Source organism: Podarcis muralis, chromosome 7 (assembly GCF_964188315.1).
Source record: "Podarcis muralis chromosome 7, rPodMur119.hap1.1, whole genome shotgun sequence".
Classification (NCBI taxonomy): Eukaryota; Metazoa; Chordata; class Lepidosauria; order Squamata; family Lacertidae; genus Podarcis; species Podarcis muralis.
The window spans coordinates 24,039,869-24,066,760 of NC_135661.1; the positions used below are offsets into that span (position 1 = coordinate 24,039,869).

Here is a 26,892-nt window from a genome sequence, read left to right on the forward strand (position 1 = left end):
GTGAATGCCTCCAAAACTTTGCAGGCACAAAGGAGAGTTGAAAGCAGGGTTGTGTATGACTGCCCTAATAGCATCATGAGCATGAACCATCATGAATGTGCAATGAAAAGAATGCCTGAAAGGGCCTCCAGTTAGGTGTGGAGTCAAAACAGAGAAGGAAGATGCTCTAAACATATTTTCTACCAGCATCTGACCCATTCCACCAGCAGAAGAGATGGGAAGCAGAGCTCATTCCATGAGCTTTGCCAGAAGATCCTCCTACATCTGATTGATGCAAGCTGATCATTATAAGAACAACTGTTTAAGAAACAACTGTTTAAGAATTGGTCCCTGAATTTGTTTCCCTGCCCCCTCTTCCCTCCTTGCCACTTTCCCCTTGTGTGTTATGCTTGTCTTAGATTGTAAGCCTGTGTGGGCAGGGGACTGTCTTATTTTAATTGAATGTTAAGTTCGCCGCTCCAGAAACATTTTTGGCTAAAGAAGGGGGTCCAAATGCTCTCAATAAATAAATGGGCAACTCTTTCTTTATGATCCTGCTTTCTGTGTCCAAGGGAGACTTTTTTTGTGTTGCGTAAACAGTTGGGGGTAGCTCACCGTGGAGCCTAAAAGTTCCAACCGAATGTCTGGTATGATTTAATAGTTGTATGTAACTTCCCCATACCCAAGGGAAACTTAAAAGGTAGCTCATAACAGCAATAAAAGAAATAATGTTTCAACAATCTATGGAACCAAACCTCTGCTTTTATCTCCTTGCAGAACGCCAGACACAAGTTTCAACAGTGCACATCAGTTTCATAGTTTCTCTCTTACACTTACACACAAAGAGAGTCTTCAGGGATGCTATTCTCTCCCTAATTTTTCTGAAGAGCTGCTGCCAGCCAGTGTAGACTAGAGATGGGGGAGGAATTCAACTTTGTTTGCATCTGAATGAGAAGCTACCTAAATCCGCACTTCTCGAACCAAACACAAAGAGAAACCCAGCTATTCTTCCAATTTTCCATTTCTCTGAATTTTGCAATGCCTTTCTCCAACCTAATAATGGGCACAAAGATGCACATGCTAGGGAAAGGTGTGCATAAAGATGCATCTGTTACTGAAAGCCCTATACAAAAATGCATTATACTGTGGGAAATGGCTTGCAAAACTGCATACAAAAGTGTGTACAGTAGAAATCCATACTAAAATGCTGGCGAATTTTCATGAAGATTTTTTGTAAAAAGAAAAAAAAGGCGGAAAGGTGAACTGAATTTACGATTTGGAAAAGAAAGAAAAAAAGACACTGGGAGATAACAAAATACACAGATCCATCCATTCCTAGAGTAGAGAAGTGCTGAGCTAGGTGAACCATAGGTCATCCTAGCATCCTTAGCTAGCATCCTCCACTCCTACCAAGCACCATGCCTGACCACTGGCCATGCTGGCTGGGGCTAATGGGAGTTGCAATCCAACAACCACATGGGGGAGGCACCTCCTTTGCACACAGAAGGTCCTGGGTTCAATCCCTGGCATCTCCAAGAAGGGCCACGTCTGAAATCTCGGAGAGTCACTGTCAGCCAGGGTAGACAATATTTAGCTAGATGGACCAATGGCCTGACTCAGTTTAAGGCAGCTTCCTGGGTTGCAAACATCTGGAATGCACCACGCCAGCTGCCCCTCGAGTAGCTACTTAAAACTAGGGTATGGAAAGCTGTGCATATCTCCCTCTCCAGAATTGGGGGTTTGAAGCTGCAAGATGCTGAAGCAAAATCGGCTCAGCCCTGAATGCTGCCTAGATGGGAGGCCCCATGGAAACCATGCGCCAGCTGTTCTGAGTAACGTGGAAGCTGGAAGCAAAACAAGGAACAAAACTGCACACAGAAACACCGGCCAAACTGGGAGTGAGGATTCGTGCAGCCACTTTGCACAGCATTGCCTGCTATTATTGTCAAAACAGCGGGCGGACTTTGCCAGGTCAGGCCAAAGGTCTGTCGGATCCAGCAGCCTGCCTGCTGCAGACGCCCTCACCGCCAAGGAGATCTGCGGCGGAAGCCACCTGCTGCTATGTGTCCCCTGGTGCCTGGTACTTAGCGCCTCTGCATATGAAGGATCCATATTCGGCTCTCACGGCTGAGTGCTGTCGATCAGCTGATCTGCAGTGAATTTCCCTCCCTGCTTGCTCACCTAGAAGGTGGCACACAATCTGGGTGGGAACCTTTGTCAATCCAGGCTTTGGAAAAGGTGCCATGAGGTGGGAAATAACCCTGCCAGATGGTGCCGTTTAACTCCCTGTGGGCTGGGAGGCTTGGCTATGCGTTCCCATAAGTATTCCCCGTTCCCCATAACTGTATATTTTTTTGGGTGCCTCTGCAAACAGGAAAGGCAACCAAAGGAGCTGGACTGGGGAGGGGCGGCGGGGGAAAATTAAAACAAACTTAAGCACCGAGTCCGGGCTCAATCACCTTGTGCTGGCGACAGACAAGGGCTTTTCCTATCAAAGGAAACTGAAGGTCACACTTTTCCTCATTGATCTTGCAATGTTTGTTAATTACTCTGTCACTGATGTGGCGAAGGATAATTAAACAGCTCTGTTTATATCTTATATGCATAATTATGCGCGTTGCCACTGAACTCGCGAAGGCTGGAGAAGAGGGAAGGGACAGATGAACAGAGATGAGTTTCGGTTGCATTATTAAGGGGGAGCGCGGGGTGGGGTGGGGGAAGCTGGGGCCCACATACACAAAAGGGAGAAACTTTGATGGATTGGCGAGATCAGGGGGGCTTGTCGAGATGTGGGAAAGAGGGAAAGGGTCGAGCAAAGTTATTAAACCTGAATGGGAGTTTAGACTTCATTTGAAGATGCCCTTCTCTCTCTCTCTCTCTCTCTCTCTCTCTCTCTCTCTCTCTCTCTCTCTCTGATTCTCTATTTCTTTTTGGGGGGTTGCAGTAGTTCTGGTAACTCAATCTTGAATCTCCCTGTGCTCGAAGGGAGCTTTTTTACACATCCACTTCTTTTGGAAAGCTTTCCCATAGCTCCCTATAAATGGTCACCTCTTATCTTTTTGCCACCGACGGGGTGGTGGTGGGGTTTGGAGCCCCATATTTAGTCTCTACCTTCCTGCCAGCCACCCCTGCCTCGATTTCAGAATCTTCCCAGAACAAAAGCTCCTATATCACAACTGTTTAAAGTTCCTTATAAACCTCTCTGGCCCTCGTTGTGTCCTGGTACAAACACAGTGCTCTCTGCTGGAGGGGCAGTGGGAATCTGTGGCTCTGTGTGGTTGTGGTGATGTTTAAAGACCTGCACTGGGTTTAATTGGATTGTATGGAACTGGCCTACAACAGCACCCATAATTCTGTGGGGCCCAGCCAGGCAGGACTGGGTAATCTGCAGTCAGTCTGGTCCACTTGATGGTCATAACGAAATCTTAAATTTCTTTTTTTTTTTTTGCTCCCCTTGCTTTGCATACATTCACCAACAATTGTTCCCTTTCCAGCCCTATATTGAAAGACCGCCTCCATCCCCACAGACCCTCTCTGCTGTTAAGGCTGGAAAAGGGGTCCCTCTTGGCAGTTCCTCAAAATTGGGGGGTGGTTGGGGGGCTGGTAGGTGGAGGGCTTTCTTTGTGGCAGAGCAGCCCCTAAACTTTGGAACTCCCTCCCCACAAAAAAAATCTGGCATCTTGGGCTGCATACACTTCCTACATTTAAAGCACACGACTTCTCCCATAGGATCCTGGGAGCTGTAGTTCACCCTCCTCCCACAGAGCTGCAATTCCCAACATCTTAAACCAACTACAATTCCCAGGATTCTTTAGAGAAAGACATATACTTTAAATGTATGGTGTGTACACAGCCTCTCCTGCACAGCTGAAGACACCCCTCTTTACACTGTTAAGATATTCTGTTTTGCTGAATTTACACTGTTCTGTTCTGGCTGGAAGAGTTTGGCTTGCATTTATAGTTGTAACTATTTCATCTGCATTTTTATATGTGTATATATAAACCACATATTATATTGTTAGAACCTGCCCCCCAGGACCTTACGGTGAAAGATGGGTAAGAAATCTTAAAAATAAATAAAATAATGTAATTAATTTCAGTTGGGTCTGCTCTGAGTAAGATTTAGGCGGACACAACCCCATCTCCTCACAGTTGCCGGTTAAGGTACTTTTGTACACACAAACACCTCTCCCTCTTCCTTGTTAAACTGCGTCCTTTTACCTTTTCCACTTTATCTAGATTGCAAAGACTCTGGGCAGAAAGCACAGTGAGTTCAGATAACAACCACCAGAGTTTGAATAATGGGGCATTTTGCCAGCTCTCCAGGAAGCGAGTGGAACTTTCCCTACTATGGGTGAGGTCTGTGGAGAGGTTTCTCTCCCCCCCCCCCCCCCGCTTCCCCCCCAAAGCAATAAATTCTTGCTTTCTTAATGAAAAAGTAGACTAAAGAAAGTCAAGGAAGGTGGGGCTGGGGAGAGAGAATGCATGCAGGCTGAAAGAAAGAGTGAAAAAGAATAACCCCCTAGCAGAACAACGGCCAATTATTGCATTAAGATCAGCAGAGGGGGACTTTTTGGTAGACCCACCGTCCTAAAAAGTTTGGGGTTTGGGGTGGGATGGCCTCAGAGAAAAAAAGGCATTCTCCAAGGATGCTCCTACCTTGTAGAATTCCCTCTCTACAGAGGTGTGTCTTGCACCTTCGCTATATAATTTCCACCGTACACTGAGGACATACCTCTTGACACCTGAAATATATACAGTGGTACCTTGGTTTACGAACTTAATCCGTTCCGGAAGTCCGTTCTTAAACTGAAACCATTCTTAAACTGAGAAGCGCTTTCCCTAATGAAGCCTCCCGCCGCCGGTGCCCTTCCACCGTTCGGTTTCCGTTTGTAGACCGAGGTAAAGTTCGCAAACCAGGACACTACTTCCGGTTTTGCGGAGTTCATAAACCGAATAGTTCGTAAACAGGGCTGTTCTTAAACCGAGGTACCACTGTATGTATTTTCAAGACACACACTATTGCTACAATAGTAATTTGTTTTAAACTATCTTTAATGCTTAAATCGTTGAGACCTGCCCCGTGACCTAGTGGGGAAGGGCAGGTAACAAACTGACAATGATTATGATGGTTTAAGATTTGTTTATGGATTTTATGGAATTGCAAACCATAACGTAACTCCCCTCCTTCCCTCTCATTCCATACATAATAGCCAAAAGGACACATTCCCCGGAGATGTAAGCAAGCGATTTTAAGCGGTAATAATAGTAACAACAAAAATGGTAATATTGCAAACCGCCTTGGGAAGGTAGTTTTGTCCCGGGAAGAGGTTGGAAAAAAAGCACACGCATAAGGTAGATAAATAAAACCAACAAGGAAGGCAACAATTAAAAAAAAAAGGAAGGGAAATTAAACTCGCCGTGAAACAGTTCCCAGGGTAGGAAGAACTGGGAAAAGAGAGAAGTCTCGTTCGTGCTAATGTGTCCGCCAGGCAGGCCTGAGCGGTGGCAGGCAGAGGTGTCACAGAAGGAGCTGCTGCTGTTTTGTCGCTGAGCCAGTGGCGGCCAAAATTCCTCTAGAGGGGAAGGCCGAGGGAAAGAAGCCGCTTCTCTCTTTTGCCAGCACATCTCCCAGCTCAGCTGAGCTCTGTGTTCCATGTCCCTGTCTTCATTCCTTTCTCTCCCCTTCGAGGGAAGAGGGGAAGCAATTGTGGGGGGTGGGCTGGAAGGGGGAGACGGAGGGCCTGGCGGCTGTGTCAGAGGGGCCAAGGGCCCAACTCTGACACACACTTGTGCAAGCACACATGAGCACAAGGACTAAGCCAGCACTCTTTTCATGGTATGTGCCGTAACAATGTTCTGCGAAGCTGGTTGAACACATCTGCAAGCTCACACACAGACAATAAAGCAGAAAGAAGGAAGGGAATATATTCTGATTTTCTTCAGGAGTTCTGGCGATGGTGCTGAAGCTGCAGTTGTATGTTGTTATCGATGGCATTTCATTTAACTCACCATTTTATACTTTTTTTTAGATGGTTAGGTACAATCTTGCACTCACTTACTTGGGACTAGGGACAGTTAGCACTTGACGGGGCTTAATTTCAAGTGGGCATATATAGAGTTTCACTGTAAAACTGAGTAGCTGCAATTAATATTTTAAATAAGTTGAAATAATACTTATTGTTATTTTAGCCTACTAAATTATATATATTAATAAGCATATATATATATATATATATATATATATATATATATATATATGTATGGGGATTGTCCTCATTTATTATAAATGTTCAAGGTACCATTGATTGTTTTAAGTGGCTACTACAATAGATTAGTCACATTTCAAAATCCCTTTTTAAAATAGAACTAATTGCATTTTGCTTTTAAATGGAGTGTTGGGGCTAGCCCACAATGTGGGGTTCAGGGACTGCCTAGGCATCCTTTGACACAGGGAATATGCTGCTCATTGTTGAAGGGGATAAAAAGCTACCTAGGTCAGCCCCTCATGCCATCCCACCCACCTGAGTCCAGAATACAGAATGCTGTGTGCAGAGGGCAGATGATCTGCAAGAGGGACTTACAGAGCAATACCTGTAGGCAAGTCGTGTAAGTAAGCCAAGCTGCACGCAACAGGAAATGCTCTCCCCCCGCAAAAAAGAAGAGCCACCAACCCAGTAACAGCTGGGTAGAAATTTGTTAGGATGATCAAACAGACCCCGGATCCATCCAGCAAACGTCCCGGTTTTTCAGTGCCCAAGAAAGAGCATAACAGAGATGCCAGCCTAGGCAGCCTTACCTGAGGCAGCTCCTCCACCTAGCTTGGAGACCACCTCACTGCTGGGACCCCGGAAGCTTTCGTCCTTCGAGGGAGGCCCATCTGAATCCCGTTCATCCAGGAAGCTGCTCCCATCTTGGGGTCCCCTCAGTGGCTCGGCCTCATCCACGTTGTCCTCTTCATCACTGCACCCCTTGGGCTGTACCATATACACACCTTCGGGGGGCACCTCAGCGCCCTCGGAGCCCCTCGGTTCCTTGCTCTCGATACGCCCCAGCAAGGAGTCTTCGCTGTACTCCCCGTTGACCCACTTTTCAATCACTTCCCTTCGCTTGTCCTCCTCAATCTTCTGCACGCGGTCGACCCCCTCGGGGAACTCTGGGCCCAGTTCCTTGGCCCCAGGCCGGGCGATATCCTTTGCGGTGGTGAGGGTGCCCCCACCAGCGCTCTCCCAACCCAGGGGAGGCTTGTCGCCATGCGCCCGCTCGGGTCCCTTGTGGTCAACAACGACCTGGCGGCTGAGCTTAGCACAGATCGCGTTCAGCTTCAAGCCACCTTTGCGCTTGGCAGCCATCTTGGGGTTACCTGAGGTTCTGTCAGTGCATATAGTTCTTTCAGCTGGAGGGAAAAAACAAAAAGAGAGAGAGAAAGTGAGACAGTTAGAGGGTGGGGTAGTCTCCAATGCATCTAAAGCAAGTTTGAATACCGTTCAAATAACTGAAAGAAGAATAAACAAGTGGACTAAATCACAATTGGCTTCATCCCAAAGCAAATCCACACAAGCAAATTAGCAGTTTCTTCATTATTTACATTCTGTGCTTCCTGTAAGAAGCTCAGGGGCTCCCTCCCTTTCACTGTCACAATGACCCTGTGAGGTAGGCTAGCTGTGGAGATCATGATGGGCCCGGTGTCACTCAGTGAGCTTTATGGCTGATTTAGCAGTGATTTGAACTCATATCTTCCTGGTCTAATGCTCTGACTGTTACACCACATTGACCACCTTTCCACAATCCCACAGTGAGTTGAGCAGATTCCTGGAGCATTTGCTTGAGCAGCTGTGTGGCAGGGTGGTTAGAGCATGAGCTCTGGGCATGAGGAAGCCACACTCACAATCCCCCGCTCAACTAAGGCTCTCGGGTTAGTCTTGGGTGAGCACTTCTTCCACAGTCTATGAGTCCCATGAAATTCAAAAGCTTTAATTAGACACATTTCTGGCTTGGTCTGCCTTGTTCGTTTTGTTTTTGGTTTCTCCTCTCTTGCTGATGAGGAATCCCTAGGTTTCACTCAAGGTATGAGGCAGATTTGGGTGAAACAGCAGTGCTTTATGTTTTCAAAAAATGGGGAGCAGCCAGAAACCTCACCATAACCTAATATTGCTGGCATCTCAGCAGAGACTTACTCTGGTCAGGCTCCAATCACCATCTTAAAACTGAACCCAAGCCCATCCAGTGGTTACAACATCCAGCCCAAATATTGTACTTTTAAATGTGCCCCCCCCCGCCCCAAACGTCTTCCTCATCTCAGGCACTCCCTGTTCTGTGTAACACCTGAGCCTGAGGAAGGGTTTGCTTCCCATTTTGTGACACTTCGGTTGGTCCTCATAAAGGTATTGCCTAACAATAGAAACTGGAGTTGTTGTCGTTTTTTCTCTTATGGATCAACACAGCTGCCTTTTTATCTTTACATCACTGAGGTTGCATCCTCATGCCTAAGACAGTTTTGATTTGCAACACTTTCAGAAGGGAGCACAGGAGGGGAGAATTTATAGTCCATTGGCTATCAAACCGATAGCATGAGCTTCCGACAACTGCTACAGCAGCGGTGTGGCTTTAGAAAAGGACGAGACATCCCACCCCACAGCAGCTTAAGGATGCAGCCTCCCCTCCCCAGATGTTGAGGTGAGATGAAGAGACAGAGACCTACGTCCCCACCCCTCATTTGTGTCAGCGCCTCTCTCAGGAAGGGTCCAGGCAGCCGTTCGAGTTGTGTGCTTGGCACAGCGATGGCCCCAGAGCCTGAAGCTTTTGCAGCACGGTGGCTCACGGCAAGACAGCCTGTCCGTCTCCTAACAGCAGGAGTCAGCAATGCAATAAGGCTCACACGCAACAGGCTCATTGCTGAGCATGGAGGAGGTTGCTGACACATTGCAGGAACCGACCCTTGGTGCGTTGTGGGTTGGAGAAACCAAAGTAGATTCTCCTTTGGACAGGGTTTCCACTCGCTGCTCGGAAGAACCCCCCTTCTCTCTTCCTCTCCCGCTATTTTACCTGCTCTTCCCTCACTCAGTACCTAGTTCTGCCCAGATGCAAAAACAGATTCATGGGGGGGAAAGGATGAGAAGGATGCTTTCAACTTGCTCCCAAAGAGCAAGATTTCCCTTGCTGCTTGTAAAAAAGCTTCTGGGTCTCTTGCATTCTCCCTCCCCCTCCCCTGATAAAAATGAATGACTCTGGTTTGAGGCCCCGAAACACAGAAGGAGGTTGTGATCTATCAGACCCCCAGCGACGTGCCCGGGAGCCCTTGTGACATCCCCCTAATCCTCCAGCCTGACAGTCCAACGCAAACAGCCTGAAACTTTAGACTCTCTCTCTTCCCCCGACAGCCAGCGTGTGGCTGCTTAACATTAGCGGCTGACAGCTCTGGGCACGCTCTCCTGCCAAGAGCGGCAGAAGAGAAACAAAATCGGCCACAAGCCGCCCAGGAAACAATGGCCAGGGAGGAGAGGATGCGCCCCCCCAATAGAGCTCTCCTAGGCCAGTGAAACAAGACAGTGGCACCCACAGCTCTTCTGGATCTGAATGCCAAAGGCCTCAGCAGCTCCTGCATCACGAACAGCCCATTTATGATGAGGCCCAGGTGGCAACGACCTAGGATGGGCCTTGCAACACATTTTAGAGGTTGTTCGGTTGCTTTGGGCATATCCAGGAAATTGCTCCTCTTTTTTGCTCTTTTTTGGGGAGCAGAGGACAGCATAGCCTGGGTCTTTCTATGTACAGCGTTCAGTCCATACCCCATTTAATTGCCACATTTTTCATGGGCTTTGAGGTCAAAGCCAGACAGAGCTTAGGCAAAGGCAGGTGATCAGATGTTTTTCCCCCCTGAGCAGCAAGGAGCAAGATCCAAGTTGCTAAAAGCCTCTTGGCTCAAGGTGGGAGGTCTGCAATCCATGCAAAAAACCTGAATCGCCCTTCTCCCTTTGTTCCTCTCACCCACAAATATGTGATTCCCAGATAATAGCAAAACAAAAAAGACACGCACCTGTGCTATTGACACACCCACCCATGTACTCCCAGGAGAGCACACACCATGTACACACCCCAATACATCGAGGCTCCAGTGACACACAAACACGTGCGCTCTCACTCTCACACCCTCCTGTGTCATGTTGGCTCAGGGGAATCCAGGTCGCTGTTTCGTCACTGTGCTTCCCTGGCCCCACCTGATCCGGAAAGCTCAACCAAGGCCTGTTAAAATCAGGGCAGAGTCCTGCCCTCAGCTACACCTAAGTTGGAGGATCAAATGAGGTTAAGGTGGGTGGAACGGAGCATCAAAACCAGCTCTGCTAAACAGATCAGCCAAAGCTCTCAAGAGGGGAGGGCAATGTTTTAAACGGGGAGGAGGGGTGCACCCATATGCTTTGGAGAAAAGATGGCTTGGGGAACGTAGCTGAAGGAAAAAGGTTTGGACAGCAGCCTCCAAGGCAGGCCATCAGGCCACTGATGATTCAGCACAGGGAGAGAGAGCACTTCTGCAACACACACCATGGTCCAGCATGGATCTTTTCTACAGGACAGGCCTTCCTCAGCCTGCTGGAGGCATCGAGGTGTCAGATCCTATCAGCGGCCCCCCGAAAGAAAGCTCCCTCCTGGCCTCAGCACAAACGGACATCTCTCCAACTCCCTCTGTCCACCGCCCCTCCTTCATCCGTTTCCACCCTTCCACAACTTCCTCGGGATGAGGGACAGTCCCATCATCCCAGAAGGAAGAAACCAAAGACACGTAGAGATGGCAAAACAATTCTATAAATATTTATCTAAAGGAAAAGGATGGTGGGCAGCAGGGTGGGGGAGGAATATTGCTGCGAGGATGTGGAATATCCCACAGACATGGCTCACCTCCTGGCCTATCGAAGAGTCCTGCAGCTGGATCAGGCCAGTGGCCCATCTACTCCAGCACTCTGTTCTCACAACTGCATGCCCCAAGAGGAAGCACACAAGCACCACTCTCCCCTCCTACCACTTTCAGAAATAGTGAGACTTCACCAGAGGAGGGAGAACACAACCGCAAATGTTTTGCAGCTCCAAAAGATGAGGGCCGCTTCTCTGAGGCTTAGGCATCTTGACCAGCTCCTCACAGCTCTGCCATCGAAGTGTAGGGCACCTTAGAAATTGGCAGAGCACAATTTCTCAGGGTTGTGGGTTCGAGCCTTACGTTGGGCAACAGATTCCTGCATTGCAGGGGGTTGGACTAGATGGCCCTTGTGGTCCCTTCCAATTCTATGGTTCTATGAAATAATAATTTTAAAATCTGCTAATTTTTATTTAAGTACCGAACCCCCTAGGGACTTACTATCTAAAATTTAGTAGCAAAGGAGGCAACAGAGGGAGGAGTCACAGAGGTTCTTGGGCAAGGATACACACAAATGCAGTTATACATGGGCGCTTACTTAAACTGTAGCTAATTTAACTCGCTGCTCCTGGCTTTGATCAAATTTTCCCACCGGTTGAAATAGCTGAATGGTGATGCAAAGAGCTAACAATCCAAGGGCGGAGCTGCTTTCTAGCCCTTTTCCCACATGGAAAACCTGCTTTTCGCTTTTTGCAATCCTCAGTCTCGTGAGACGGTTGCTGGTGCTTCCATTTTGACGGTGGGAGGCCAAAAGGGGCACTTTCAACACTGATGGGCTAGTTTTCTATTTGCAGGCATCTCTCCTCCCCCCCCCCTTTAACAGATAAATAAAAATAAAACTCTTATGGCATCCTCTACCTGACACATGAAGGAGGGCAACACATTCTATCTCCCTCTGCCTTAAAAGGGGATTAGACAAATTTCAGGAGGATAAGGCAGTCGGTTGCTCTGTTCTGCATCCACTCTTAGAGACAGTTTGCTTCTGAATACTGGAAACCACAGGAGAGTGCTCTTGCACTTAGGTCCTGCTTGTCGGCTTCTTAAGGGCACCTGGTGGGCCACTGTGAGAACAGGATGCCGGATTAGATGGACCACTGGCCTGATATTATGTTCTTTACTTCTCTGTCCTGCTGCAGAATCCGTCTTAGCGTGTAGTATGTGCAAAGTCTGATGGGCAGTTGATGCAGAAAAGGCATTTCTGGGACCAAAGCAGCCTAACCCCCACCCCCACGAACTCTGCACCAGCCTCAGTTCTACATTTAGTGCCTTGCGAAAGAGCCCAGGCTAAGTAAACATCCCCTATGATTTTCTTCTCCCGAAAAGAAATGTTTTGATTTCACATCAATCCAAGGAAGCAGTTTATAACCCATGCCTGTCACAGAGACTTTTTCATCTCTGCCCAGGACAAACTCTCCCACATGCTGTATTTACACTGAATGCTTCCTGTGAAAACAATGCAGCTGAAAAGTTTACACCCGTGTGGCGTGGCAGGCACAAAGATGGCCCCCTCCCGCTTAGAGCAGCTGAGAGCCCAAAGAGGAGAAAGAGGGGGAGAAAGAAACAGGACTCAGAAACTTGCAAACCTGGGGAAACCACGAGAACTCCCAATTTCATTTTAAATGAAAAGCAGCCCTCTAGTCCTCATGGTAGTAGCAGAAATGAGCCAGGAAATGCAACAGTGGAAATTGCACTAAACAAGCTATGCAAGGCAGTAGGGTAAACTCTGAGCACATACGCCCATGCGTATGGATTGAGCAGCATGCTTTGAGCTCAGTATTATTCAGCAATTGCTCCTCACAAGAAAAAAGTCTGGCGTCGGGCTCATAATTCTGCCAGTTGAAAATCTCAAGTGTCCATATGTAAAAGAAAGGCAAGCATCTAGTCCTCAAGACCAAGGAGGTAGGCTTGAGAGCCTCTGGGTAAAATAAAAAATGCTGTGTGTCTGTGTAGCATTCCTAGCAATTGGGGAGAGGTTCTTTAATGGCCTGCTCAGCTCCTTTCTCCTCTTCAGGATTTAGCAGATGCAAAATTATGCAAAATTAAGCAAATATGTGCAAATGTGCTTAACTTGCAATCATCTATCCAGGTCACAGAATCCAGCTTTCTTCTTGGTGTACCATCCGTACTGAAAGCACAGTGCACAAATAGCCTTCAGCCAAACACTCTGGGCAATGCCTATCTGGCTGAGAAAGTGAAGCTTGCTTGTTTTACTGTTTTAAGATCTTGCTGGTATATTATTATTATTATTATTATTATTATTATTATTATTATTATTATTATTATTATTACTACTACTACTACTACTACTACTACTACTAGGGATGTCCCTAAAGAATCACAGCAAGAAAGTAAATTGAGAGTTAGTGAGTGGGAGTTGGTGAGAGACAGGAGAATGATGAAGAGGTAAATTTTTTTAAACTGGGAAATAAAAGTCCCGGAAGAGACTCTGAGCTGGGCAGGTGGATTAAGGGACCAAGAGCTGATGGCCGAGGGGGGGGGCACTCTTGACTCTAGAGGAAGGACGTTCCTGGATGTAGAGTGGGGTGCTGCTCAAACCCAGCTGAGGATACCCCTGTTGTGGAAGGGAATGGTGGGTGGGGAAAGGAAGCGGGGCTTGTGAGGACTGTCACTTCAGAGGGCTGCGTGGAAGAAACGAACAGATGGACCTCTCGTATTCTTATTGAAGAATTTTAAGCCCAGCTGAGTAGCTGCGCTCAGGAGGGAAGCCGCCGTGCCAGCTTTCCAGGAGCTGTGAGGGTTTCATCCGATCAATTATTCACAACATTGTTTGGGGCGGTTGAGGGAGGAAATGGCGGGCCAGGCAGACGGGAGTGGATTGGGGGGCGGGAGCTTGCTTGCTTGCGTGCGTGTGCTCCTGTGGGTTTGGAAATTGTACACATTTTTCAACTGAAGTAGGTGCAGGTTGCCAAAATGCACCCAAAGCCAAAAGACACCGAGAAGCCATCTAGACCACCCAGCAGCCAGGATAGGCCTTTGGGAGCTGCAGGGTGGGGTTGGTCCTGGTTCTATGCTATTCCTTGGGCCGATTTGAAGCGTTTATCATTGGTTTTCGTGTTTTGAACCTTGGCTTGTCTTTTTAACAATGTCTGCAAACCACACGTAGGACTGTGTTATAGGAATGGTACATAAACGCAACAGCAGCAACAAAAGGGGTGTGGGATTTGACAATGGCGCTCTGATTGTGCATCACCACTTTCTCAGCTTTAAGTTTTGTTTGTTTTCAAGTTGCTGGACCATGGGATGGCAAAGACTGTGGCCAATGCTTGGGTGAAACACCAGAAGCCAGATGAAGAGGTGAACACCTCTGGTGTTTTTTTTTTTGAAGGGGGCAGAAGGGACAGAGAAGCAGAAAGCACAACTAGGCAAAAGCAACCAACCCGATTTGCATCATTTAGATTCCTCATGGAACTTTAAAACTTCAGATAAAAGTGTCATGGCCCACTTGAAAAAAACCCATGACTTGATTTCCTCCCACTGTCACCTCTCCACCTCCAAATGTGGGGTTCTAATCCAGAGCAGTCCCACAAGAAGTCCACACGGTCCTGGGTTCCAGGGCCGTGGTTCTGAAATGAGTCAGCAAAAATAGTAGGGAGCAACTCTCCTCAAAACCAGCCCCAAACATACCTACCCATTTCCCTTGGTCAACACAGGCCAGATGAGGCTGGGTGTTGTGTTTTTTTTAAAATATTACTGTATTTCCTTTGCAAGCCCTGTCTGGGAAATACACCATGAGGGATGGGGTCCAATTCCATGGGTGGGAGGTGTGCAAAAAAAGTGGACTTTGTGTGCTTTGACACCCGTCCCTCCCCCCCCCCCCCCGCCGCTCCAGTTTATCAATAAAACATTTTATTGCTTTTAGCTCAAGAGATGACCTCGGCTTAGTGGAACGCTGTCTCTTTCGCCTGACCTTGGGAGAGTTCCACAGCGGCGCTGCTAAGCGGAGTCCATGGCCACTGGAACCGCAAATCCTTCATGGCTGGAAGGAGGGCAAGCAATGCCCAGGGGACGGGCACTGGAAAGGACATGGGTGCCGCTTCACCTTGGACACATGGGACTGGAGGAGCAAGAGAGGCTTTCAGTTTCCTCCAAAGAGAGGCAATTTTTTGGTTTGAAAAATGAGAAAAAGAAGGAGGAGGGAACTGGAGGCTGTGTATTCTGTAATCACATAAGGCCTGGAATGGACAGCAGAATTTTGAAACCTAGGAAGCTAAACTTTTTCTTTAAAAAAAATGAGAAATGTTCTAGTAATAAATAATATAAGCCTCATGAAATAGAGTGGGGTAGACAAGATTTCCAGTAGGTTTTATTTTTTGGGGGGGAGGGGGAAGAACTTCATTTCCTTGCACAGCACTTCACACACCCATCCAGACCAACAAAAACAAAATTTCACAAAGTAATATCATTTATGCAAGCTAGGAGTTATGTGGTTGCACAACCTAGCATTTCTGGAGCATGGAATTGGGGTTCAGTAACAATATTGCTTCGCTATAGTTACTCAGTAAATATGAATAGCCCTCTAATTACCGTATCTTTTGACAACAGCCCTGACCATTCTCCTCAAAGTCTTACTTAAGTCTTTCTCTGTAATACCGCTGGACCCGTATAAAACACACGGAGAGCAGAGGAAAACTTTTCTGACGCTGGTAACATGCACAGCAATACAAAGGATCCTTCCATACTCCGGGCAACAGACAGCAATCCTTCCACCCTGTGTGACACCACTTTGCATGTACACACACAGATACATTCTCAGCTTTCCTGTGCCCTCCTCAGGTCCCCCTCACCCGGCACCCTCGCCAATTCTTGCGCTGCAATCTCTCTGAAAGAGAAAACCCTAAAGTGTTAACGGTGATCGGTGAAATGGCACAGCAGATTGCTACAATAAATAATTTACTGATATTTATAAATATTCAAATCAGCAGGCTTCAGAAATTGAAAGGGGGGGAGAGGAGAGAAGCTGGAAAGTAAGTGTGTGTGTGTATTGGTGCAGGGGGTGGGGAGTTGACATTAATTCCCTGACTCTCCAAATTCATTTGAGGACTATTTCTCATTTCAAACAAATATTAAATCTTTTGGCATAAAAAATGGGTGGGGTGTGCATGGGTGGCAGGGGGTGGGGTGAAATGGATGGATAGAAGGAAGGAACATGTCTCCATGGCTGGCATTCTGCACCGTCTGCCAAGCCAGCACCTTCAGGCTGGTAACCTTGGACTGACAAGCCACAGGGGACCCCGTGTCAGCTTGTGTTACCAGGGTGCCTACATTCGATTTCACCAGATTCCCAAGAAGGAATCAAGGCTAGTGGTATCTCCAATGGTAACATATGCTTCATCATAAAGAAGAAAAAGGCGGTGGTGGGTGTGGCGTGTCACCTTTAAAACTACTTTCTTCAAGGGTGCCTTTGTTCTCTGGTGGAGCTTGAAATTCTCCTTCCTTGTGTGAACCACCCTGAGATCTTATGATGAAGGGCTGTATATAAATCTAATCTAATCTAATAAAGCAAAGCAAAGCAAAATATTATAAAATAAAATAAAAATAAAGCAAAGGTTGCTACAGGTTGCTGGTAGGACAGGCACACCATCCCAATACAGACAGCAAATGTTATGTGATGGTCAGACCAGGGGCAACCAACGTGGATATGCTGTTGGACTTCTGTCTCCTTGAAGTCCCAGGCAGCAGGGCCAATAGCACCTCCCGCTGTCCCCCGAGTTTGCGGGGCTGGCGACGGGGAGGAGCAGGCTTCTTCCCCCCGCCAGCCTTCTAACCAAGTCGGGGGACAGCAGGAAAGGCGCGCTGCGCCTCCCGCTGTCCCCCGAGCTTGTGGGGGTGGCGGTGGGGCTCTCCAGGCTTCAGCAAAAGCCTGCATTCGCCCCATAGGACACACACACATTTCCCCTTCATTTTTGGAAGGGAAAAAGTGCGTCCTATAGGGCGAAAAATACGGTAGGTGACGATGGAAGCTCTTCAAGAGTATAGCTGCACGTGAAGAAAGTTCCATATCTGGAGTGCTGCCACTAAGAAGGCCCTATTCTGTCCCCACATGCCAAGCACAGAAAGCAGTGACTTGTTCGCTAATTTTAAGGCCCAGGCTTTTCAAGGCTCATATCACCACCTGAGCTGCCTATGTGAGCCTTGAAAAGCACATAGCACTGGAAGACAAAACAGGAGGAACAATAAACTGGCAACTGAGGCCTTGAAACCATCCCTTTTAATTCTTGTCTGCCCCCACATCGAAAGGGGTGAAATGTAGAGTACACTGTGATATGATTTATGGCCTGTTTTTGATGCTTATATTTTAGTGAAGCTGGATAGGGTTTGCCCTTCCTTAGTGTTGAATAGCACACCTGTAGTCATTTCTATTCTATTAATCGGGATTTAAAATGTGTAGACAATAGTTTTAGCATTTTTAAATATCCTGTAAGTCACTTTGGAACTTTCCCTCCCCCCCCCATAAAAATCATCATCAACAACATCAGCATCATCTCTTGAGAGGCTTGTTCCTCCATCCTCCTCCAAACATTTTTGCAATCACTGCCATTACATGAAGCTGAACTGAGGACGGCTCCTCAATGGCTTAATAAGGGTATTTCTAAGCCGTACTCTCATTGACGGGATGGCCTGTGGCCCTATTCTGTGGGTAGATTACCACAGATCCCTTCTCTCCTGCACTCATTAACCAGGGCCCCAAAGCACCCCATTGGTAAAAGCCTGGCTCCGGCATGGGGTGAGCTTCCCCCAGGATGAATAATGCTTTTTCTAATGCACGGGTAGCCTGTCAGCTTCCTTACTCCCAATGTTTTATGAGCTTAACTGAACGGCTCTGAACTCCCTGGTAAGAAATAAAGTTATCCCTCAGCGTCCCCTTCTAAACATTTCACTCAGTGCAAACGGTGTTTAAGAAAAATGAGGACATATTTCTTCTTAAGGATGCAGTATCCCCCTTCAGAGGCCTAATTTATGCCATATATCAACTGGCCAAGGGAGAAAGAGGCAGGCCGGCCGCATTGGAAGCGCAGCCGGCCCAAATGGAGATTCTGCGCTGCTTGCTTTAACCACTGCTGTCCCCCTCACCTCGCAGGCTTGGAACACCAACCGGACGGCACGCACATAAAAATCGGACGGGTGCTGCACAAACTCTCGGCACTGAACACCTTTGTCACATGGCGCATTGGCTCTGGAGTCCACAGGATTACAGCAAGGTATTCTAGGAGGCTTAGTTGGAACTGGATGCCAGGTCCTAAGGGGTTCACAACCTGAAATGCCGAGAGCAAGGCCTCTTAGGATAGGGCCTGCAAAGATCAGTACCAAACACAGAGATTCCGAGAGTCTGCAAAGGCCCAGGACAAGGCAGAAGGTCAAGAGACAGCCAATACCTGCCCAGTTTTGCTCTCTGTGTTAACAGATGCAATGTGGCTTGTAGAACAGGCCACAGAGAGAGAGAGAGTTCTTGTATGGTGACTGCCCATGGCTGGCAAATTGGGACTTCATGAACTGGCAGGACTATGGGAAGGAGGAAGAGGATCCTGGCAAGGGGTGTAGCTGGGACTGGGACACACCAGGACAACCTGGGTATGGGGAAGGAGAGGTTGGTGTAGAAAGTACTCACAGGGTGGTGGAGGATGATGGATGGGAGTCAGTGCACAGGAACCAGAGCAGCAGGACCCATCACCAGAGCCAGAGGGGCCCCTGTCTCAACAAACACAGCAGATTCTGAGGCATAGGGAACAGCAGGCAGGGTGCTCTAGGAGGCTGAAGCAGGCAAAGGCTGACAAGCCCAGCTCACTAGCTGGACAGGTGGGGCTCGCTAGCTCTAGGAGGAGGTGTGTGATTCCTCAGCCGGAGTAGGCTTGGAGCAGGTGAGGCTCCCATGCCTCATCAAGCCCAGATGCTGCAATCCACATGCAAAGGGCAGCAGAGCTGAGGTGCTGTATCTGCTCAACTGCCCATGTTGATTGCTTCAGGATCTCTGAGGGACCGTGCTTTGGTTTGGACACGCGGATTGACCCTGCAGTGGGGACTTGACACACTGACTTGTCGCCCGGTAGACCAGGGGTTCAGGACAGGTGCTGGTCTTGCTGGGGCCGGGATGGTGCAAATCTAGATTGCTATGGGCTCTTGAACACAGAACAAAATTGGCCTGTGTTGTGCTGGTCACATATACAGTCGACTTATGTTACCGGGAAGCCATGATTTAATGCTATAAGCACCTGCATGACTGACTTGCAGCCCATGCAGAAGTCTAAAGGGCAGCTTATATCTGGCCCTCGGCACACCACTCATTTCCAGATCCCGGGTTCGAGGCCACAACGGGCATGTCACAAATGTACCCTGGCAATGAAGAGAAGGCTACTTCCTTCTGGGGTTCTGCTTCAAGCAGAGAGGAGAGGCAGCCATGATAACAGCTAGGTGAGTAGAACTGGTGCCAAGAGCTGGCATGACTGCACATCTGTCAAGAGCCCACATGCCATCCAGGGGTCCACTTCCAAGACCCCTCTGGCCTTGTTGCAGTGAGGAGGCAGACTCAGTGAGGGAAGGGACAAAACAGAGGGTGCCCTGTCAAAAGCCCTTCGAAAGTCCAGGGATGAAAATTGTTGTGCTCATAGTCAGGGTGATCCAGCATCTTGAATTTCTACATGAGGAATTTCTATAGGGTGCAGAGAGCTTTCTAAGTTTGAAGCCCAACACTGTAGCTAAGACATAATGGGGGAAAACAAACAACAACACCACCCCCCATTAAAAAAAAATAGCCTCAGTGCTCCAGCCATTATCTGAACACTTCTATCCTGAACCTTCTGTTACACACACAAAAACCCAGGTACTTTCCCAGGGCAATATTTTAATATTGGTATATGCAGTGCTTTTTTCTGGGGGTACGTACAACCCTAAACATTTTGTGAATCTTTGTACTTTTGTCCATTTACTGTATTTATTTTTCCTGATTTGAACTATAAAATGGTAAAAATGAGAGTATCCCTAGAAAAAAAGGACTGGGTATATGTGAGGATATGCAGAATTGGCTTCCAGGCCCAATTGTGATATACACAAAATCTAGGTTGAGAGGGAGGCCTGAGAGAAGCCTGTGAGTTGCCTGGCAACCACATGGGCCTCTATTGGGAAGTTGGCCTCAGTGTTTGAGATCCAAGCCCTGGAGCTGCTGGTCCATGTTGCCCCCATTAAGTCATTTAAATATCTCTCTCCCAAATTTTCCTTTGACTCAGCCACAAGACAGAAAGCAGGGCCTAGGTGTTATTGTGAAGCTGTTACTACACATTATTACAAATGTTCTTGGTTTATTTGCCTCTTTCAAAGCGATATATAGAACACTCATTCCATTGAGGTAGCCAAGTCCCACATCTAACAAAACCATTTCTCTTGAGGTGGAGAGATAATCTACTTCCTTCAGCATAAGTTTTGCCACTGCAGGGAAATGCAGACATCCCAGATCTTCTTGATCCACAATGGCTTTTATGGTGCATGTCTACTCAGAAGCAAGTGCCACTGTGTTCTAGGCTTACTCTCTCTTGGTCTCTCTCCTAATAAGACTTACAAACGTTCTTGCCATACCTGCCATTGCATCTCTATCTCCAGCCCTGGTTAAATCATTAACATCCTCTATCGCCTTTCCCTTGTTCATAGGAAACACTTTCCCCCAAAGTAGGAACACTGGCTTGCCATTTGCAAAAGGGGTTCTGTTCCTGCTTCGTGTCTTAACTGGACTTTCCCTTTACTTTTTGTAAAAAAACAAACAAACTGAAAAAGAGAGGTAGATAAAATTAAAACGTCACTCCCAAATCTGCATCTTCCATCCTCTAGCTTATTTTAATTTTGTTTATATTTTTACACGCATTAAAAGGTTTACTATCCAAAACGAGTCTAAGTGGTCTCACTTGTCGGCTAAGTAACTCCATAAATCAACCAGAAGTGTTAACATCTACACCACAGCCCGAGCCATCAATCTTGCCCCATTTTACAAGCGAAAAACAAGGGTTGCTGTGGGGTGGGTGGGGAGAGAGAGAGAGAGAGAGGAGGGGTGGGGGTAGTGGGAGCACTAAAGGAAGCGTAGCTGCTGGCCAGCAAAAGACCGGGTGGGTTCGTCTTGCGGAAAGTTATCTGGGAAGCCAGGCACATTGCCAAAGGAACGGGATCTAAAACATCAGATTCTTCAAACTCTTCCGTCCCAAACGCAGAGGCTCTGAAGGAAACAATGCAGATAATAAAAGGGAGGCTTAGAGTTAAGGGCAATATAGTTTTGGGTGCTGCTATGTGGAACTGTTTCTGGAGAAACTTACCCTGGGATCTGTTCTAGGGAAGGAGTATTGATGAGCTGTGCTAGGAGAAATGGGCAACTTGTTACCTACGGCTAAGTCCCAGGAGTCTCACCTCCAAAGAACGGGAAGCCATAGTTCCTGCCCATGGAGAATGGGAATTACACAAATTCATTGAGGATAAAGCCACCAGTGGCTAGTAGTCCCGATGGATATGCACTTCTGTTGTATGGGACAGTGTACTTCTTAATACCTCGAAACTGCAGGAGGGAATAGTTTCTGTTGGGCTGAGGTCCTGCTTGTGGGTTTCCCAGAAGCATCTGGTTGGCCACTGTGAGAACAGAATGCTGGGCTAGATGGACCACAGACCAGATCTAGCAGGCTCTCCTTATGTTCTTATGATGGAAGCCACAGAAGGCCAGAAGCTGATGACCTTCTCAAGGAGGTTCTCTCATATCATGTCAAAGCTCTCTTGAATCGTACATGCATAAAGATAGCAATGCTTAGCATTTATACAGCACTCAAAACTTCACCAGTTGATACCACAACCCCTATAAGGTAGGGGAGTATCATTATGTCCATAATCTAGAAGGGAAGGGCTGAGAGAGTGAGTGGTATACACCAAAGGCCACTTAGAAATGAGATTTGAATTGAGGGGTTCCTGGCCTCTGGCCTCCTATGCTGTACCCTGCACTATACCACACAGGAACACAGCCACAGCCAAGAGTACATGCATATGCAAATAGCAATGCCACATGGGAGAAGGAAGTATTGTACTGAAATACACCTTGGTACATATCACCCATTTCAGACAGAGCGGCATAGGAATGTTTGCATGCATGCACATGAAGTCACACTTGTGCACAGCAACACACACACACACACACACACACACACACGGTGAAACCCCTCTTTTCATGTAATGAACCAAAGCTTTGGAGAAACACAATAGTAATATCCTAGGTAAAAGGTAAAGATAAAGGGAATCCTGACCATTAGGTCCAGTCGTGACCGACTCTGGGGTTGCAGCTCTCATCTCGCTTTACTGGCCGAGGGAGCTGGTGTACAGCTTCCGGGTCATGTGGCCAGCATGACTAAGCCGCTTCTGACGAACCAGAGCAGTGCACGGAAACGCCGTTTACCTTCCCGCTGGAGCGGTACCTATTTATCTACTTGCACTTTGACGTGCTTTCGAATTGCTAGGTTGGCAGGAGCAGGGACTGAGCAACGGGAGCTCACCCCGTTGTGGGGATTTGAACCGCCGACCTTCTGGCTGGCAAGTCCTAGGCTCTGTGGTTTAACCCACAGCGCCACCCGCGTCCCAATATCCTAGGTACATCTACATTTAACGCTGATCCACCCACACGTACAAAATATGTATCTGTGGAGGGTCAGCGTTAAAATATGTATGTATGTGTGTGTGTGTGCACACAGAAGCAAATAATTTTGCACCACTCCCAAAGAGCATGCAAAACATCAAAGGCACACTAGCGTTGCACACCCATGTTTATGGGAATACTCATGGGAGAGATACGTGTCCAGCAGAAATCTCAAATGTGGCTCTACAACAGACCACCTGTCATCAACCTGGCATCACCCAGATGTTTCGGACCTCAGCTCTCATTGGCCCCAGCCAGTCCTGACTGGAGCTGATGGGAGCTGTAGCCCAAATCGTCTGGAGGGCAACAGCTTGGGGAAGACTGCTGTAGAGAGGCACTCATCCCCAAACGCCAACATCTCCCCCTTCCCCCACAGCCAGCCCTAGATAGGTTGGAGAGCCCCCCAAGCGCCTCTTTGGTGCGGCCATCCCATCCATGCGCGTTTGTGCAGGGCAAGGCGATCTCTCTCTCTCATTCTCTCTCTCTCTCTCCCCTCTCATCTTTTCATGCACTCTATTTCTCTTCCCCTTTCTGAAAACAAGTGAGCTGTAAATACTGTTTAACCTTCTCCCCCCCTGCCCCCTCCCCTCCGCACTATAAAAACACAAATATGCCATAACTCAGCGGGCCCAGCCGCCGCGCCTCCAACATGCCCTGCTCCAGGCCTCTCAGGAAGGTCATAACAAACGACTTTCCGATTCAGTGCTCCTGAAATAATTTTGTGTATTAAAACCTGAATCTGCACTTTCTGGACCGAAAGCCTCTCTTAATTATGGCAGGCGTCCTTGGGGTGGACAGTGATCCTTCACTACAGCACCGTTAGCCAACCGGAGAGGCGGGAAGCGCGGTGCCCCCCACCCGGGGGGCTTAGCACTCCACCATTGCCCATCGCTGCCTCCTCCCTCCCTGCTTGCTCCCCCCCCCACCGCCCCCACCTGCCCCCACCCTCTCCCTCCCCACCCCCACCCCCGCCTTCCCTTTGCCCAATCTGTTTTCAAAGTGTGTCTGTCCTTTATTAAATTGTTTTCTTTTCCACATTATCAGTTGCCATGGAGACCTCATCTCTCGGATTATTTGAATTTCATTATATCTATTGATTTGGGAGCATTTCATCTTTTTTATTGTTTTTCTGTCAATTTTCAAAACGAATAACCATCTAATTTGCGTCAGCGCTGATTATGTTTGTCCCTCAATAGAGGTCGGCAGCTGCGTCGAGGAAACAAATCAATGGGAAACCATCATAAACCTCCCCAGTACGATCTCCAGGATGTGTGGGTGACATTCCACACTGGCAAAAGACACTCATCACATCGAAACTTCTTTCTTTTACCTCCCCCACCTCTCTCTTTTTGTCTTTCCTTAAAAAAAGAGGGGGGGGGAATCCAATCCTAACTTCGGGCTTGGAAAAAGCTTAAAAAGAAAAGCTCAAAACCAAAACCCTGATATAAACCATTTTGGATAAAGGTGTTGAAAGGGGGGGGGGGGAGAACCCTAAAAGGAGAAAAACAACATCAGCACCCAGGAAGGCTATATTTCTTTAATAACACACACACACACACACACATATATTTTAAACCACATGAAGAGAAATTAAGAGAAAGAGAGGGGGAAAGTGAAGTGCAATTTGCAAATTGCTTACTATGTTTTTTTTAAATAATTTATGCAATTTTAAGCATTTACGTATAAATTTTTTAATAAGCCACCCCGGAGCAAAATGGCCATTAACATCCTAACGTCCTTCTGCCCGATGGACTTGTGTGCAGGATCAATTTCCGAGAGTACTTCCCCTTTTCTTTATGACATGATAAAACCTTTTTAAAGCAACTTACACAAATAGGGAATTTTTTTCCTTCCCCCTCCCCTTTTATAACAGCCTCCACTGATTCACTGGGGAGAGAGTGTGCATGTATGCAAGTGTGTGTGTGTGTGTGTGTGTGTGTGTGTGTGAGAGAGAGAGAGAGAGAGAGAGAGAGAGAGAGAGAGAGAGAGAGCGCTGCACTGGGGAGGGCAGTTGGCAGTAAGACAGACCCAACCCTAACTGGAACGGACCTGGCTGTCCTTCTAACAAGGGCATAAACTTTCATTAGCGATGCACACAGTCAAAGGCAATTTAGGGAAACGCGCAGTACGGAAAAATAAAACCTCAGCATTTTATATATATATTTATATATATATTTATACACACACACACACACACACACACACACGGAGTGGCTCTTCGCCTTCGTTCAGGGGGCTCTATCCTTGAGCAAAACTCTCTGGCCAAAGTGACCCACACTGGCCGCGGGAAGGGCAGCAAAACTGCAAGGGGGCAGGAAGTGTGTGTGTGTGTGTGTGTGTGTGTGTGTGTGATTGTGGGGAAGAGAGTGCACAGGAGTAGGCAAGGATGCAATCAGACCCAGAGAAGCAACTGGACTGAGAAAACACCTAAGAGATGGAAATATTGGGTGTTTTTAACATCTAACATTTCGATGTTCCTCCAAAAACAGGCACCTAGATACTGGACATCGTTACAAAGCCTCGTCCATGTTGTCACACTGAATAGACAGCTTCCTCTTAATCAGCCGCCCTCTTGCTGCACAGAATATTCTATCGGCACACAAGGTCCATAGATCCTCAGACCACTGCAATCTTGCCAGCTTGTGCAATTTTAGCAGTGTGCATTTAGAGTCCTTAGAAACTTTGCAACTAGACCACCACAGCCAACTCACAGCGACTACATTTCTGCCTGCAAACTGCTTCCTTCCACCAAGCTGGGAATCCAGAGAATGGAAGGGAGGGAGGCAGGATTCTGGATAAAAGGCAGGTCAATGGTTCCAGACATTGGTGTGCTAAGGCACACGCTGCCACCTCTTTAGCCAGCCTCGCCATCCCACTTCCAAGTCCACAGATTTCCTTATTAACGGGAATACATTTCCGCCGTGTTGCGTTTGAGCATTATGTAGAGAATATGGCAGAGTTTACCCTCTGCTTTCTAGAGGGTTAGTAGGGCAGCCTCCACCCCAACCCATCAGCCCCTGCAAGCAAGGCCAAGAGTCGGGAAATGTTTTAGCATCTTAACTTACCAGGGATCTCCAATGCACAGGGAGCAGGGCCAGGTGCCCTTTCTCATGTGTTTACTAATTTACTAGCTCTTTACTAACTTTTTATAACTAATTCTTGAAGAGGGCTGCAGGAGAAACGGGTGATGTGCAGCCATGCTCTCTAGACCAGCTAACGGTTTTTGGCAAAGGTGTCAGAAGTTACATCAGTGCGAGAGAAGGAAACATTACTGCTCTGTAGGATGTGCAAGGTCCCCAGGGATTTGGGATGGTGCTGATTTTTGCCTGCTGAACTGGAGGGGGAGCAGAAGCACAGACTGGACTTTGTGCTGCAGCCCAAACCACAGTGTGAATGCAGGAAGTACGAAGGCAAACTTCATGAGTCGGAAGAAACGCACCCTGTGGGCCAGATTTGGCCCTCGTGGTGTGCAAATGCAAAGGATGTATGTCTATCACCTATAGACTGCCCAATTTTTTTTAAATCTCCTGAACCCCACCAAGCATGAGATTGCCCTGATTTTGGCCAATTTAACTCAGCTACTCAAAGGAGGTCAGCCAAAGTTGAACATTTCCAAATCATATATATCCATTGACTTTACTGCCTATCTATAGCCGGGGGATAAAAATAGCCGGCTCAACGTGGAGGTGACTTCAGTGCTGTAGGGTTGCCAAGAGCTTTGTGGGCAACTTTGGCAGCTCTGAAACACCACTAACACCAAAACAAGATCCGCCCAGTAAATAATTCTGCATTTGGGCGGGTCACTATTGTTTTTTAGAGGGTTCTGCAAGTATGACCACTTCCTCCCTTTGTGCTGGTATATGTCATAGAAATACCAAAAGGTCAACGTTACGTTCCACCACCTGATTAAATGTTCTAGGAAGCATCTTGAAGGGTAGGTAGGATGAAAGAAACATGGTAGTCCTTAATTCAGCTAAACTGCAAGGCGTGCTAGCCCACCTCCTGACTGCTGGTCCTGGAGCCCAGACACTTGGTCTTGTGGGCTGGTGTTTCATGGTAGCTTTTAGGGGGCTCAGCTGTAGGCAACGTGTATCCTGATTTTTAAAAACAAGCAAACAAAAACAAACAAGCATGTATGCAAGCATCCAGAATGTCATTCCCCCACAGGGCAACCCCCCCCCCCACGCTGGCAGAAACAGGTACTACTGCAAGTATTTGGCAACTCACAAGGAGGCAGAAGTGGATATGACTGCAAGGCGCGTGGTGAATTCGAGGCAGAGTGGCATGATGTAGCTGAAACCCCAGGCACAAAAGTCAGTCAAGGGTTCAGGGGCTCTTTTAA

At 47.6% G+C, this 26,892-nt stretch overlaps 1 protein-coding gene across 9 annotated transcripts in view; it reads right to left on the bottom strand.

Moving 5' to 3' along the window:
• The window catches only part of CASZ1 (castor zinc finger 1), a 308,728-nt gene that overhangs the window by 63,920 nt on the left and 217,916 nt on the right, over positions 1-26,892 (bottom strand). For all 9 annotated transcript variants that reach the window (XM_028740681.2, XM_077931393.1, XM_077931394.1 and 6 more), the window contains one exon: positions 6,779-7,375. In XM_028740681.2, coding sequence (XP_028596514.2) covers positions 6,779-7,331 — 553 coding nt within the window. In that variant the 5' untranslated portion in view covers positions 7,332-7,375. The remainder of the gene's footprint in view (positions 1-6,778; positions 7,376-26,892) is intronic.